The sequence below is a fragment of the Somniosus microcephalus genome, chromosome 11, assembly GCF_052327205.1.
Source record: "Somniosus microcephalus isolate GS21.2 chromosome 11, FLI_Smic_1.0, whole genome shotgun sequence".
Classification (NCBI taxonomy): Eukaryota; Metazoa; Chordata; class Chondrichthyes; order Squaliformes; family Somniosidae; genus Somniosus; species Somniosus microcephalus.
The window spans coordinates 39,392,584-39,409,521 of NC_140997.1; the positions used below are offsets into that span (position 1 = coordinate 39,392,584).

General features: G+C 48.3%; 1 protein-coding gene across 5 annotated transcripts in view; it reads right to left on the bottom strand.

Annotated features, from left to right (window-relative positions):
* The window catches only part of caskin1 (CASK interacting protein 1), an 854,777-nt gene that overhangs the window by 14,638 nt on the left and 823,201 nt on the right, over positions 1-16,938 (bottom strand). For all 5 annotated transcript variants that reach the window (XM_086000518.1, XM_086000521.1, XM_086000520.1 and 2 more), the window contains 2 exons: positions 16,342-16,480; positions 2,098-4,338 (listed from right to left, as the gene is read on the bottom strand). In XM_086000518.1, the coding sequence (XP_085856644.1) occupies positions 2,098-4,338; positions 16,342-16,480 (2,380 nt within the window). The remainder of the gene's footprint in view (positions 1-2,097; positions 4,339-16,341; positions 16,481-16,938) is intronic.

The following is a 16,938-nucleotide window of genomic DNA, read 5'->3' on the forward strand; positions in this document are numbered from 1 at the left end:
TTCTTGAACTGCTGCAGTCCATGAGGTGAAGGTACTCCCACAGTGCTGTTCAGGAGGGAGTTCCAGGATTTTGACCCAGCGATGGTGAAGGAATGGCAATATATTTCCAAGTCAGGATGGTGTGTGACTTGGAGGGGAACTTGGAGGTGATGGTGTTCCCATACGCCTGCTGCCCTTGTTCTTCTAGGTGGTAGAGTTCAAGGGTTTGGGAGGTGCTGTTGAAGAAAGTTGCCTCTCTCTCTCCTGCTTTAAGACGCTTCTTAAAACCTACCTCTTTGACCAAGCTTTTGGTCACCTGTCCTAATATCTGTTTATGAGGATTGGTGTCAAATTTTGTTTGATAATGCTCCTGTGAAGCGCCTTGGAATGTTTTACTTTGTTAAAGGCGCTATATAAAGGTAAGTTGTTGTTGTGGTTGAAGAGTAACACAAGGGGGAAGCCCCACCCCTACTACCATTTCAAACAGGTCAAAGGACAACTACGGCACCTTAGTGCTAATCTTCTGGATACCCAAGCAGCGGGCATTTCCTAACATGGCTCCCTTGGTTCTTGTAGCTGAAGTGCAGTCATGCCTCGCGTTCGAAAAACTCACCAACGTATCTATTTTTAATCACTAACAATCTTGTGGTTTTATAAATGAAAATTGATTGTTGAATGGAAAAAAAAATGATGTGACATTAACAGGTGTTGATGGTCACTTTGGAGAATTGTATCGATACAGCTGTTCTGATTTGTGAGGGGAAACTGACTCAATCACAGGATGGAGAAGTTCATTTCACAAGAACATTTAAAATTTCCCAGCTAACACCCATTAATAGTGTTGTGAGGAGGAAGATAGGTAAGGGATCAGTCTTCATATGGACATTTTCACAAAGAACAATGGCTCACGTTTTATACTATTAATGAGGGGATAAAACAGAAGCAAGACCAAATTACTGATGTCTTAAAGTACACACAATAACTCTAGCTAACAGAAACGATTTCCTCTGGTGGGGGAATCGAGAACGAGGGGACATAACCTTAAAATGAGAGCTAGGCCATTTAGGAGGGAAATCAGGAAGCCCGTCTTCACACAAAGGGTAGTAGAAATCTGGAAATCACTCCCCCAAAAGGCTGTGGATTCTGGGGGACAATTGGAGCTTTCAAGACTGAGATGGATAGATTTGTGTTGGGTAAGGCTATCAAGGGATTATGGAGCTAAGGCGGTTAAATGGAATTAAGATACAGATCAGCCATGATCTAATTGAATTGCAGGCTCGAGGGGCTAAGCATTCACTCCCTCCACCACCGGCGTACCGTGTCTGCAGTGTGTACCATCTACAGGGTGCACTGCAGCAACTCGCCAAGGCTTCTTCACCTCCCAAACCTGCACCTTCTACCACTTTGAAGGACAAGGGCAGCAGGTGCTTGGGAACATCACCTCCAAGTTCCCCTCCAAGTCCCACACCATCCTGACTTGAAAATATATTGCCGCTCCTTCATTATTGCTGGGTCAAAATCTTGGAACTCTCTCCCTAACAGCACTGTGGGAGTACCTTCACCACACGGACTGCAGCAGTTCGAGAAGGCGGCTCACCGCCACCTTCTCAAGCGCAATTAGATATGGGCAATAAATGCTGGCCTTGCCAGCGATGCCCACATCCTATGAATGAATAAAAAAAACAGCAAATAAAAGAGGACATTTATATTCTCATCTCTAAAAATCCAAAAGTGCTGTAATTTGATGCAGAAATATATATCCATATATATAGTTGCACGTCACAATGTAAGAGTATTGGCTGATAGACAGACCTGCCAACCACTTACTGCTTCATCACTTTTTTAGTCCTATCATGATGAGGAGCCTCTTGGAGATGATACAACTCATCCTGGGGGAGGGGGTGGTTGCTGTGGGTGGGGGCACATACAAGAAACAGATAATCTTACTTCTTCAATCCTGCCTCACAGTGGGTGCCCCTTATGTTATAAATGGTGCCCAGATGAATGTAACGCCTTCCATTCCAGCTCTCGACTGCAGGAGTGTTCATGGAATGTAGGAGACAAATGGGGCAGGGGAGGTTAGCTGAAGTAAATTTAAAAAATAATTGGAAAACGTACCTGGACTCCCAGGACCAGGCAATGGAGACTTCTTGGCACTGGCTGGTGGTGGTCCATGTCTTTTCGTTGGCTGAGAAAGCGAAGGTTTGGGGGACACTGGGGGTTTAACGGGCCTTTTCGTCTCCCCGTCAGAAAGGTGTGAGGTATGTTCCCCGCTGTTTCTTCTGGGGATATCTCCTACAGTCAAGAAGCTCGGATATGTTTCACCTCCAGTCATGTCTGACACGGGTCTTCTTTTAATGGTTCCTGTGCCATTCTGAAGCACTGTAAGGTGCTGGGCCTCTTGAGGAGATTCCAACTGTTCCCTTTCCCTGACCTTTGGCCGCCGCTTAACGGTGTTTGATTCCGTTAAATGAAACGCGACAACCTCCTGCTGCTGGGTTGGCCTTGGCTTCCCTCTTCTTTTCAGTGTGCTCGTGAGTTCAAATGCCGTGAAGCCGGAATACTGCTGCCTCATGACCTCGGAGTTAGCCTGAAGATGGGGTAGTAATTCCATGGTATCAGGCTTCAGAGAGCCGGGCTGCCGAGGACGTTGCTTAATTGTTAGATTACCTTCTTCGGCAAATGGTAAGTTCTCAGAGGAGCTGTTCCTGGATGATCCGCTATGATCTACTTGAAGTCTATCCAGGGCCACCTCAGTTTCTGCCACTGGTTTGACACTTTCAGGCCTCTCCCTTCTTGCAGCCGCGATCAAGTCAGTGATAGGACCACTAATTGTCCGCCTCCTGTTAATAATTTCACCGTCTAATCCGACTGCATCCCGAGACCTGTCGAGAGGCCCACGCTTTATTGTGGCCAGCACCGTGGCCACTCTGGAATGTTCTGAACTGGCTGGTTGTATCATTTGACCATAATACCCTCCAAGACCCCTTTCAGCCTTAAACGATCGATGCAGAGTAAGAGCCCTGGCACCGCCACCGATGGACGACAACTCCAGCATGGCAGCGATACTCTTCACACTTCCAACGCTTCCCGTCTCCACGGTTCCTCCAAAGTCGCTGGCTCGTCGCTGCTCCTTAAACCTTCCTTTGGCGTCAAAGTCCTTGATGGTTCCCATTTCCCTTTCTTTTGAAAAGTCATCGGTGAGATTGGTACTAGATATCGCCGAGCTTGACCGCTTTGGCGGTGGCGGGGGTGGCCCTTTCTTCTTTGGCCTGAGGGCAAAGGATTGGCTGCGGTTAACATTTTTGTCGGCTGTCGACTGGCCTCTCACCGAGTGACTCCTTCCCACGCGCCTCTGGATCGTGGCATAAGGACCAACGTCGGGGACAGCAAGCTCGTCCTTGTCCTGTTCGCTGTCAGACATGGCATAGCGGCTTAAGCTGTGCGCTCGTTTCTTTGGCCTCGATGGGTCTTCGTCGGAATCATCTCCATGCGGAGGAAGGCAGAGCACCGGAACGGAAACGGGCAAAACAGGGACAGCCTGGGCTAGCGGACTCGATGTATGGCCAGGCCCTGAAATCCCTTCAGATTCCACAGGCTGCGGGATCACGTAAGCAAAGCCTCGGTGCGTAGGAGACTGTGGGAGTGACCTCGGGGACATCGGCCGGTCTGTCTGCAAAAGCTGCGGGATGGGCTTCACTTTGGCTGTCGCTTGAGGAACATTAAGAGTCTGCGGAGAGGAAGGCCGAGGCTTTGTTGGCGTCTGTGGTGGAGTAAATGTTGACATTGAGGCCATCGCTTGATGAGCATGAGAGAAGGATCCTCTTGGCTTCCCAGGTGCTGGAGGTACACTGGCCCTTTGAACCCCTTGTCGGTGACCCCGCCTCGTGGGGCCGACTTGTTCCGTGACGATTGGTCGATGGCTAGGACCTTCGAGGTTTTCCTGGCTTTTCGATAGAGCTGCTCTTTGCAGGTGGTTCCCTACTCCCGCTATTTCTTGAGCAGTGCCGTTTGGCTTTGTCTTGCCGCTGCCGTTGTCACCTTCCTGAATGCCCACTTGCGGTTGGTACGCTGTGCCTTCTGGAGCAGCCACGACATGGTTGGCTTGCCTTTGCTCAACGCCGTCCTTTGCATCACCGGCGCTGGTCATGGCGGCTTGCAGCTCGTTGCTCAACTCGCTGTCTTGGAAAGTGGACATTTTGGGAGACTGGCATTCGGCATTTTCACCTTGAGGAGACTCAATAGCCACAATCTCCAACGACTGCGGGGCTTTCTTCTTCAGAGTGCCAGAGTCATACCTGGCAGCTCGCTGGACTTCAGCCAGCTTCTTCACAGCGAGCATAAATTTCTTTTGATGACCTAACAGAACGAAAAGAATAAAAAAGAAAAAAATTACTTTCCAGCTGCTTCAACAACAAAAAAAAACTCCAAACCTCAAACACTAACTCGGCCCAGTGCAGGCATCAAAAGGTATAATGATTTCTGAAAGCCAATGTAAAACGTTTTGAAGTGCTTCCCTCTCTACTCTTGTTGCAACATTTTTCAATGAAGTTGTCTGCAGGCTATACGCTGCAGAGAAGCATCTTTTTGTAAATCGCTCATTTCACAAAACTGCCACTAAAATACAAGGTAAAGCTTTGATTTCGATGTTAGTTCTAAAGATAAAGGGCTAGAAATTTGTTTGCCCCTGAAAACGGGCGTGGGTATCTCGACGCAGGATCAACTAGCACCCGTTCAAAGTAATTCAGACAGCACGCTAACTTCGTGCTGCCTGCTGATTAACATGATTGTGGCGTGCAGCCCAGCGCTGAACACGCTGCTGAGTGGCTGCACACTCAGCAGGGGGCCCAAGTTCGTGCGAGGCTAGCCCCAATTAAAGCTAGCCTGCACTACTTAAAGGTAGTCTGCACCTCTTAAAAGGGAGGTGCATTCTGCCTGCAGCAGGCGATTCATCTGGCTGGGAAAAATACTACTGATGTCACAACGGGAGAAAGTGTGCTCCAAGGTTCTCCGATGCAGCACTGAAGGCCTTGATGCAGGAGGTGAACAGGAGTAGAGAGGTCCTGTTTCCACAGGGGGCCAGGAGGACTTCCAGGCAAATGCGGAAAAGGCAAATGGAGCAGCCAGCAGTATAGTCCCAACAAACTGGACGCAGTGCAGGAAGAAGTTTAATGACCTCACATGAGTGGTCAAGGTCAGTGAATTCATCTTCAAATGTCATATCCCATCATCTGCACCACTAGCCTCACACACTGCTCAATGCACCACACCCCCATCAGTCACTTACCAACAATCTCTAGCAATCACGACTCATACCTTGCATTCACATGCTCCATCTCACCCTCACACACTCACCACTGCTGAAAGCCTCACACCCACATCTCACAGCTTGCACAGACTGCCAGCTATTCACCCAAACACATTGCACCACTCTCACTGACACACTTCCCTTTCTCTTGCAGGGCGAGGTGGCTCACAGCTGGAGGCTGCAGGACCTAACCAGCGGGGGACAGGCACGTCTGTATAACCTGACCCCGATGGAGGAGACGGTGCTGGCCATTATTGGGAGGGCCATCGCTGAGCCTGTTGCCAGCGGCAGGGCTGAAACAATACAAGATGACGGTATCCTCTTATATAATCCTCCTTCTCACATCCCACTTCCCCCTCATCCCACAATCTCTTCTGATTTACAAGCTGCTGTGTAAGCATGCACCTCTTGCTTCCCCCATCCCCTCACCACAACCTAACCCTTGTGCCTTTCTCCTTTCAGATAGCCAAGAACTGCCACCTGGCCAAGCACTGGTGGAGGAGCATGAAATTGAAGAGCACCAAGACACTGATGATGAAGACACAGCACCGTCACTCGATTTCACACTTGCAGCCACCAGCTCAGACACTGACACTCCATGTACTTTAGAGGATAAGTTTGAGGCAGGATCTGCACGTGGTGAGTCACCGGGCATGAGTGGCCTGCAGCCAGGGCAGAGGGAAAGGGTAGCGCAGGTGCCAGCTCCCCGGAGGGCGAGGTCGCACCCGAGTTCTGCTGCAGAGGACTCAGATGAGGACTTTGATGGGGGCAGCCTTCAGAAGAACACTTCTCTTCGACGGGATCTCCGTTTGGCTCTTCAACCTTGTTCATCTTCATTACTTTCAGTTTACACTTTACACCTAATCCCAGCCTATTACCATCTCGTCTAGCTTCTAATCTCTTTTACTTCTTTTGTTTCTTTTATTCTTTTGTCCGATCGCAGCCCTGCCTTCAATCTAGTTTCTTTTCTTTCCAGTTTTGAAGAAGGGTTCAACCCGAAACGTCAACTCAAATTTCTCTCCACGGATGTTGCCTGACCTGCTGAGTTTTTCCAGCATTTTCTGTTGTTATTTCAGAAGAACACTGATGGGTATGCACAATGAAATGATTGGTGCATTGGCAGGCCTGCCAGAAAGCCTGAATGCAATGTCAAGGAGCATGGAGGAGTCCGGCACCAACCTTACACAGGGCTTTGCTCAGACTGCTGCCATCATGGCTGGGTTTACCAGTGTGGAAAGAGGCTTGCAGGGTGTTACAGCAGTCCAGCAATCTGTCCTCCAAAAGATTACTAGGATTGCTGAGGCGCTGCTCCAGGGAAGTGGCAGTGACTCCATGGAGCACAAATTGGCTGTCCTTTCTCAGGATGACAGCATTCGTCCTTCCACCACTGCCACTCCGTCAGTGCCCTGTCAGCCAACCAGCCCAGACTGCTGCCGCCCATGCCGAGGTGGTACAGTCTAAAGCTGGGCCTACTAGGGCCAGAGCTGCTCGAGGTCATCCTGCAAGGCCAACTGCAGTCTCCCCCACTGAAAGTCAGCACCATTCCTCCAGCTATGCTGCAGCCACTGGAGGAGCACTAGGACAGGCAAAGGCACACTAAAGACTGGCACTAAGGGAATGCACAAGGGTGATTAATTGACTTTGTTATGTACTTTTGGATGGATTGATATATAAAGTTGGTTTGGAATGTTTCTTTGGCGGTGCCATTTTGGCCAAGAGGATGCTGTGATGGTCCGGAACAGACGGACGATAAGGTGTGTGACTATTGTTGAACGGGGAATTGGGGTTGTGTTCAGTGGAACCATAATCGGATGAGGCGAACACGACAGCCTGGCCGGAGACGGGATGTGCTGGTTGCCTCCTCCCTTCCTCCTGCTCCTCCTCCTTCTCCCTCTACAAGCAGCTTGTCCCCTTCTTTGCTGCCTCTGCTCCATCTCCCTGTCGTGCTGCAGGCCAAGGGGGGTGACAACAAGAGCACCCATGATGGTGAGCAAGTGGTCTGACCAGAACCCTTGAAGTCAGAATCAAGGCCTTCTCCACTTGCAGCACCGCTCCCTGTCACCTCACCAGCTTTAAACAACTCTGGAAAGCTCCAAACACTTCCACAAACTTACAGAGAGCCGGTGGAAATTAATCACCAACTAACCCAAGAGCGGTTGCTGATCCCTTTAAATATCGTTGGTGGGGGTTCGCTGCTGCTGCTGAAAGCATGTTCAGCTGTGCGAGGTTAAGACTTCAGCTCCAGCGTTGAGGACGAAAATGGTGGCGCTGGCGTCAAATCAGCGTTGCACGTTGATTGACGTCACAATCTGCCTATGCTACATAGTTCCGGTGCACGCTCCTAACTCCCACCCTCACTGAAATGGCGTCCGGCGCAGCTAGCACTAGAAGTACGCCATTTTTGACACAAAACAGCACCCATAGCGCCGCAAAATCGGGCGCTATGGAGCCAAATTTCTAACCCCAAATATATTAGGCTAGTCAAAAATGATTAGTTTTCTGTATTGTTTCAAGTTTTAGGTATTATGCAATTTGAGTCGATTGATTGCGCTTTGCCCATTGTGTGTCTCCTGCTTTGAAATAAGGCTCTTTGAATATGGCATGAAATTCTTTTGTTTGAATGGAGGATCTGACTGGTTGAAAATACTGTAAATGGGTTAGCGCTTTGTAAAAAGAGCAGACAAAGAAATTCCACACAACACTTTAAGTGTTTGAACAGAGGGCCTGATCTCAAGCTGACTGTGACCCAGTCCTTGACTAAGTAGAACAATGTGATCTCAAGGTGCCTTAGGCCTATTTTCAGATGGTCATCCGATTCCTCTTTATGGAGTTTCACACATACCATCGGTGGTTCATGACATCTCACAGTATTGGTACTGGCACACTCTTGTGTGCATGTTTTAGGCAGAGCTTTTAGAGATCATTGTGCTGTAATAATTGACTCTAATTCACCCTCCTTCTCAGTCATTCCTCTGTTTCTTTCGCAATCCTTAACTCTCACTGGTTAAGGAGAAATGTAAAAGGTCACACAACACCAGGTTATAGTCCAACAGCTTTATTTGAAATCACAAGCTTTCGGAGCGCTGCTCCTTCTTCAGGTGAAGTGGAGAAATGCATAAAGACACAGCTTATATAGTCAGAGAATCATGTCAGATGTTTACAGGTAACCTTTCCAACTGCCATTAATCACTAACCCACTCAAGTCGACCTACAACACAGACTACGCTGAGAGACTCTGCCGTCGTACCTCTCGCACACTCCTCAACCATCTCGTACACCAGCTCTACAGTAGACGCCGCAACCTCGAAACCGAGATGGAGTCCATGTTCTCAGCCTGTGCTCAGGACGCAGCAGACCAGCTACGAGACACCGCCAAACAAACAAGGCAACGGAACTACGCTACCTACATGCACACCAAGAACAGGAAGCTTGAGAAACTTGGCATCACCAGCAGCAGCAACCAAGCCTCCCCCGGTACCACGGTTGAAACCACAGGGAAATCCATCGTCAACCTGTCCGACCACACCCTTCAGCCAGACGAAATTGAAGTTCTCAGCCGAGGGCTCAATTTCTGCCTCACCACCAAAATGGACCCCATCGGTCTCGCGGCAGACACAGAGGAATTCATCAGGAGAATGAGGCTCCGGGAATTCTTCCACAAATCCCAAGATGTCAGCAGTGAACCCAATGAGACAATCAATGATCCGGAACAGCAGACAGAGGGATCCGCAGTGCAGCAACCGAAGAAGAAAGAGTCAAATTGGACCCCTCCGGAGGGGCGCTGCCCTAAGCTTGACATGTATGCTCAAGCTGTCAGGAGATGCATCAACGCCAGATTCATCAGCCGCACTCACAAGACAGTCCAGAATGTCACCCGAGCACAACGCAACGCCATCCACGCTCTCAAGACCAACCGCAACATCGTCATCAAACCAGTAGACAAAGGAGGTGCCATCGTCATACAGAACAGAACGGACTATTGCAAAGAAGTATACCGACAACTGGACAACCAGGAACACTACAGACAGTTACCCGCAGATCCGACCAAAGAACACACCCGCCAACTCAACAGACTGATCAAAACCTTCGACCCAGACCTTCAAAGCATCCTACATGCTCTCATCCCACGTACTCCCCGCGTGGGAGACTTCTACTGCCTCCCAAAGATACACAAAGCCAACACACCTGGACGTCCTATCGCATCAGGCAATGGAACCCTGTGTGAGAACCTCTCTGGATATGTCGAGGGCGTCCTGAAACCCATCGTACAGGGAACCCCCAGCTTCTGTCGCGACACTACAGACTTCTTACAGAAGCTCAGCACCCACGGACCAGTTGAACCAGAAACACTCCTCGCCACGATGGATGTCTCGGCACTCTACACCAGTATCCCCCACGATGACGGCATCGCTGCGACAGCCTCAGTACTCAACACCAACAACAGCCAATCTCCAGACGCCATCCTACAACTCATCCGCTTCATCCTTGACCACAATGTCTTCACCTTCGACAACCAGTTCTTTACCCAAACACGCGGAACAGCCATGGGGACCAAATTCGCACCCCAATACGCAAACATCTTCATGCACAAGTTCGAGCAAGACTTCTTCGCTGCACAGGATCTCCAACCAACGCTATACACCAGATACATCGACGACATTTTCTTCCTATGGACCCACGGCGAAGAATCACTGAAAAGACTACACGATAACATCAACAAGTTCCATCCCACCATCAAACTCACCATGGACTACTCCTCAGAATCAATCTCATTCCTGGACACACGAATCTCCATCAAAGACGGACACCTCAGCACTTCACTCTACCGCAAGCCCACGGACAACCTCACGATGCTTCACTTCTCCAGCTTCCACCCTAACCACGTTAAAGAAGCCATCCCCTATGGACAAGCCCTGCGAATACACAGGATCTGCTCAGACGAGGAGGAACGCGATGGACACCTACAGACACTGAAAGACGCCCTTGTAAGAACGGGATATGACGCTCGACTCGTCGATCGACAGTTCCGACGGGCCACAGCGAAAAATCGCATAGACCTCCTCAGAAGACAAACACGGGACACAACCAACAGAGTACCCTTCGTCGTCCAGTACTTCCCCGGAGCGGAGAAACTACGCCATGTTCTTCGCAGCCTTCAACATGTCATCGATGACGACGAACACCTCGCTAAGGCCATCCCCATGCCTCCACTACTCGCTTTCAAACAGCCGCCTAACCTCAAACAGACCATCGTTCGCAGCAAATTACCCAGCTTTCAGGAGAACAGCGACCACGACACCACACAACCATGCCACAGCAACCTCTGCAAGACATGCCAGATCATCAACACAGATACCATCATCACACGTGAGGACACCACCCACCAGGTACATGGTACATACTCATGTGACTCGGCCAACGTTGTCTACCTCATACGTTGCAGGAAAGGATGCCCCGGAGCATGGTACATCGGCGAGACCATGCAGACACTGCGACAATGGATGAACGGACACCGCGCAACAATCACCAGGCAGGAGTGTTCCCTCCCAGTCGGGGAACACTTCAGCAGTCAAGGACATTCAGCCTCCGATCTTCGGGTAAGCATTCTCCAAGGTGGCCTTCGAGACACACGACAACGCAAAATCGTCGAGCAGAAACTGATAGCCAAGTTCCGCACCCATGAGGACGGCCTCAACAGAGATCTTGGGTTCATGTCACGCTACATGTAACCCCACCTGATGCAGGGTCATCCAGACTCGTGTCGACATTGGCTTGTTCTCTCTACATGGATGCGGCCGGACCTGCTGTGATTTCCAGCCAAAAAAAAAAAAAAAAAAAAAATGTTTTTTGTCTGTTTTTTTGTTTTTCATACAGACCCCAGCATCTGCAATATTTGACCCCTTGTGACCCCACCTCATTGTTCTTTGATGTAATGTTTCCCTGACTGACCTGTTTGGACACCATTCACACCTTTGACTGCTGTGATTATCTCTCTGCCGAGGTGTGATTAATGGCAGTTGGAAAGGTTACCTGTAAACATCTGACATGATTCTCTGACTATATAAGCTGTGTCTTTATGCATTTCTCCACTTCACCTGAAGAAGGAGCAGCGCTCCGAAAGCTTGTGATTTCAAATAAAGCTGTTGGACTATAACCTGGTGTTGTGTGACCTTTTACATTTGTCCACCCCAGTCCAACTCCGGCATCTCCACACCATGGTTAAGGAGACAGAGTGTTGATCCCACCGTTCAGGGAGGTCCCAGAAGCCGTGTTGCCCTCGCCGCGCTGTTATCAGCTCGCACTTCCAGCAAATTACAGCACAAAAGAACTTTGAGCTGAAGAATGCAGATAAAAGTCTGACTGACAGGGCTCGCTGTGAGATGTTCCACTCCAGCAAGATCCAACCCAACATTTATTATAAATGTCTTCTCAAATTTGACGTGCAGTGGCAGGGAAAGCAGGAGTGACAAGGAAACAGAAAATGTTGGAAATACACAGGACCTTCTCTATGAGAAGAGATAGGTTGAAGTTACAGACAGGTTACAGTTATTTATTACTGTTGTTTTATTTATTATTACTGTATTTCTATTAGTATTTTTATCATTGCTATGCCATATTTATTCCAATGTTGGGAGGACTCGTAAAAATCAACATTTCATTGTGCAGTACACACGTCTGCTGCATATATGACAAATAAAATAAAATTGAATTGAATTGAATTGAGTTACAGCGGGGCTCTGCTTGCAAACTGAAATCTGAAACATACTTAGGGGGTGATTTTGCCAGCGCGGGGGAGGCGGTTTGGGAGGCGGGACTGCTGGGAAAATGGCAGAATCTGGGAGCGGGTACCAAACCCGCCCCCAACCCACCTCCGTGCCATCTTCCCAGGAGGCGGGTACCCGACCCATGCCAGGTCCCGTCTCCTCGAGGTGGGAAGGGGATCAGTGCCAATTAACTGCCTGTTAACAGGTAGGTAACAGGCAGTTTTTTGGCTAATCCCTAAAGTGTGGGCTTCCCGATGGCTCCGAACCTCGCCAGGGTCAGCGAGGCGAGCCGTGGGGGTCGGAGGGGCCGAAAAGTGCGCTGTGCAGGTGAGTGATGAGTGCAAGTATGGAGAGGTAAGTGTGTGAGGTGAGTGTAGAGTGTTTTACTAAGATTACTAACCTTTGCTTCTTCCTCCAGGCTTCATCCCTTTAGGCTGCGGAGCTGCCTCACCTCACCGGCAGAGATGACAGAATGGCCGCTGCATTCTCCAATGCAACAGCCATCTGATTTCTGCTCAGGAAAGCTTTCTAAGTGAGTCTTGAGTAAAGGACTCAACTTAGAAGGCAGATTGTCAGTGTTTGACAGCTTCACAGAGCTGTCAAACGATGACAATTCATCTGTCAAAAAATTTTGACAGCTGAAACATCATACGCTGACGTTCTCTGTCACCGGCTTTCCCTTAATTGGCCTGCTAAACCCGCTGGGTGGGCTTAACAAGGTCAATCAAGGCAAAATAGCGTGGGTTGGCCAGACGTCGATGGAGGCGGGACTAAAACCTGACCAGCAGCAGTCCCGCCTCCATCATGTCCCCATTGATAAAATCACCTCCTTAAGCATTCTAATAGAATGAATAAAAAAGGGAGCAGGGAGCAGCACGGAAGGGAAGGGGGTGAATGATCTACAACAATACAATAGATCATCTCGGTCAGGCAAGAGAGAGAAGCACTGAGGAATTGAAAGTAAAAGGTGCCAATAACTAAGATAGTGAGAGGGCCACCTAAGGAAAAAGGCAAGAGCTTTGGGGATATTTAAAAAAAACACGTTGAAAGCCTGCAGATGCAGGTCTGAAAATAAAACAGAAAATGCTGGCACAGGGGTGGGGGGGGGGTAATTTTGACTTTGTGCGACAGTGTAAAACAGGCGATAGCGAGTCGGCAGCCCGTTTTACTTCAGAGGAAATCAAAACTGTGAGAGATGTAAAACAGGCTGCTCGATTCGCTATGAGCCGTGTTACACTGTCGCACAAAATCAATTGACCCCTCCCTTCGCTGACGTTCTGGCCATTATTTACATTATCCTACATTCCAGCGGCAACGACACTTCAAAACGCGCCTGTAAAGCGCTTTGGGTCGTGAAAGGCGTAGTATAAATTGCAAGTTCTCTCTTTTTATTTGTATTTAGCCCTCACCCAACTCCACCAAAAACAAATCAAATGGTCATTCCTCTCATTGCTGTTTGAGGGAAACATAGAAACATAGAAGATAGGAGCAGGAGTAGGCCATTCGGCCCCTCGAGCCTGTTCCGCCATTCAATGAGATCATGGCTGATCATCCAAATTCAGTACCCTGTCCCTGCTTTCTCCCCATATCCCTTGATCCCTTTAGCCTTAAGAAATATATCCAACTCCTTCTTGAATATATTTAATGACTTGGCCTCTACTGCCTTCTGTGGTAGAGAATTCCACAGGTTCACCACTCTCTGGACGAAGAACTTCCTCCTCATCTCTGTCCTAAATGGCTTACCCCTTATCCTTAGACTGTGACCCCTGGTTCTGGACTCCCCGACCATCGGGAACATCCTTCCTGCATCTAGTCTGTCCAGTCCTGTCAGAATTTTATAAGTTTCAATGAGATCCCCTCTCATTCTTCTAAACTCCAATGAGTATAAGCCCAATCGACCCAATCTCTCCTCATACGTCATTCCTGCCATCCCAGGTATCAACCTGGTGAATCTTCGCTGGACTCCCTCCATGGCAAGAACATCCTTCCTCAGATAAGGCGACCAAAACTGCACACAATACTCAAGATGTGGTCTCACCAAGGCCCTGTACAACTGCAGCAAGACATCCTTGTTCCTGTACTCGAACCCTCTCGCTACGAAGGCCAACATACCATTTGCCTTCTTAACTGCCTGCTGCACCTGCATGCTTACCTGGCTGGCTGGCTGGCACGTTTGCCTTCAAAACAACAGTGGACTACACTGCAAAAGTAATTCATTGGCTGTGTGAAGTGTTTTGGGATGTCCTGAGAATGTGAAAGGTGTTAATTAAATGCAAGTCCGTTCTCTCGACAGCTCAGGTTGAGGAGCTCACCCTGGCCAAAGCGCAATGATAGGCTGCCTTCTGTGCTGTGATTTCTAAGAGTCTTTGAGCTACGCAGAGCAGGACAAAAATATCCAGGGGAAAATAATTGAAAGGATTTTAGTAGTGCTAATCAGTAAAGACTGGTGCAGCACCCCACACATTCCCTTGCTTTTTAAATAAGAAGCTCCTTTTATTTCTTTGTGAGTAATCGTACATCCAGTGCCAATAATACTCTTCAAAGTTCTTCTTTTTCCATTGACCTTTAAAGTCAGAAGCTGCTCCATCGTGCCCATTCAGATAACACATGCCAAGACATACCCACTGAAAAATGATACATTTCCATTCATGTTCATCAACGCTTGGCTTTCAGGCTCCTCAGTGTTAAAATGCAGCCCCTATTTTTGTCTCGCCGGTACAACTTTAAGTGTATAATGGGTAGCTCTGAGTCAGAAGCTGATGGGTTCCAATCCCACTCCAGAGATTTGAGCACATAAATCTAGGCTGACACTCCAGTGCAGTATTGAGGGAGGGCTGCACTGTTGGAGGTGCTGTCTTTCAGACGAGACGTTAAACTGAGACTCCGTCTGCCCTCTCAGGTGGACATAAAAGATCCCATGGAACTATTCCAAAGAAGAGCCGGGGAGTTCTCCCCAGTGTCCTGGCCAATATTTATCCCTCAACCAACATCACTAAAACAGATTATCTGGCCATTTATCTCATTGCTGTTTGTGGGACCTTGCTGTGCACAAATTGCCTGCCGTGTTTCATACATTACAACAGTGACTACACTTCAAATGTACTTCATTGGCTGTAAAGCGCTTTGGGACGTCCTGAGGTTGTGAAAGGTGCTATATAAATGCAAGTCGTTTTTTCTAAATATGAAATAATGCCACTTGTACAGTCATGCACACTTGTATGCAACATCATTATTGCCCTTCAAACGTTGGGGTCCTACAAACGGCGTAGGACCCTGATTGGCATATTTAAAGTATCCTCCCGCCTGAAACAGGTGAGCACGCCTGATGCCCATGTTCCTGATGGGTTCAAAATGCCGGCGGCTGGAGCAGTAGCAGCAACTCGCCAAGGCTTCTTCGACAGCACCTTCCCAACCCGTGACCTCTTCCACCTAGAAGGACAAGGGCAGCAGGCACATGGGAACACCACCACCTCCAAGTTCTCCTCCAAGTCACACACCATCTCGACTTGGAAACATATCGCTGTTCCTTTAAAATCCTGGAACTCCCTCCCTGACAGCACTGTGTGAGTACCTTCACCACACGGACTGCAGCAGTTCAAAAAGGAGGCTCACCACCACCTTCTCAAGGGCAATTAGGGATGGGCAATAAATGCTGGCATTGTCAGCGACGCCCACATCGCAGGAACGAATAAATTAAAGAAAAGGAGTGGGGCGGCAAATGCTACCATTCCGTTCCCATCCGGTGAGGGCCTGAAAATCAGCCCCGCAATGTAGGACATCCCACGCGAGAAGGCAGGAAACAATAGGTCACAATTTGTACAAAGCTAATTCTTATTTTTATAACATGTTGCTGGGTTTTCAGTAAACTGTAGTGGTTGGTGTGTGAGAAACAGCAAATAGCACCATCAGACCGTCAATTTTGGTCTTTCAAATTCGATGGTTTGGAGAGTATTTGGAGTAATAACACGGGGTGAGGTGTTTTTTTTAAATTCATTCTTGGGATCTGGAATGCACTACCTGAAAGGGTGGTGAAAGTAGATTCAATAGTAACTTTCAAAAGGGATTTAGATATAGACTTGAAAAGGAAGCATTTGCAGGGTTACGGGGAAAGAATGGAGGAGTGGGACTAATTGGATCGCCCTTTCAGAGAGCCGGCACAGGCATGATGGGCCGAATGGCCTCCTTCTGTACTGTAAGATTCTATGATTCTGTAAACCCCTTTCTGCCCACATATGGACTAGAGGCATCCAGTGCCTCAAACAACCCAAGAAAAGAACGGCCACCACTCACCTAACTTTGTGATGCCAATTTCCTGTAGGTCCTCCCAGGTGATGTCGGTGATGAACTCAATGTTTTCGTAACCATTCTCCACAAGCGTCTTGTAATATTGAGCAAGACCAATGATTGAGAGCCATTCCATCAGATCATTCTTGAAAAAGGAAACAGAAAGGTGTTGAGAGTGTCTTTGCGTTAGAATAAGAAGACTTTAAAATACAAGCCAATTCTTCTCATGGTCCAAGGGGCCAATTGACAGGATAGACTTTAGGGTAAAAATGTAATTGTAACCAGTCTTTTCAAAAATTACAAGAGAGGATTTACATCTCACTTGATGGACCTTCTAGGTAATATGACCACTTCAGATGCGGCATTATTATTTGAAGTCACCCGTAAATATTGGGAACAATCGGAAAATTGCACCCAAAATGCGGTTGAAATTGCGCTGGTTAGGTTACAGTTCAAGTTTTCGCTAAAATTCATCAGCATAATCACAAACGACACAATCTTCCATGAACCAGCGCAATCCCTCCTTGTTATAAGCTTTGCAGCAAATTATCTCTTGTTACAACCCTCAAAACTGGGGAAAGAGTTAAAATCTCAACAACATTA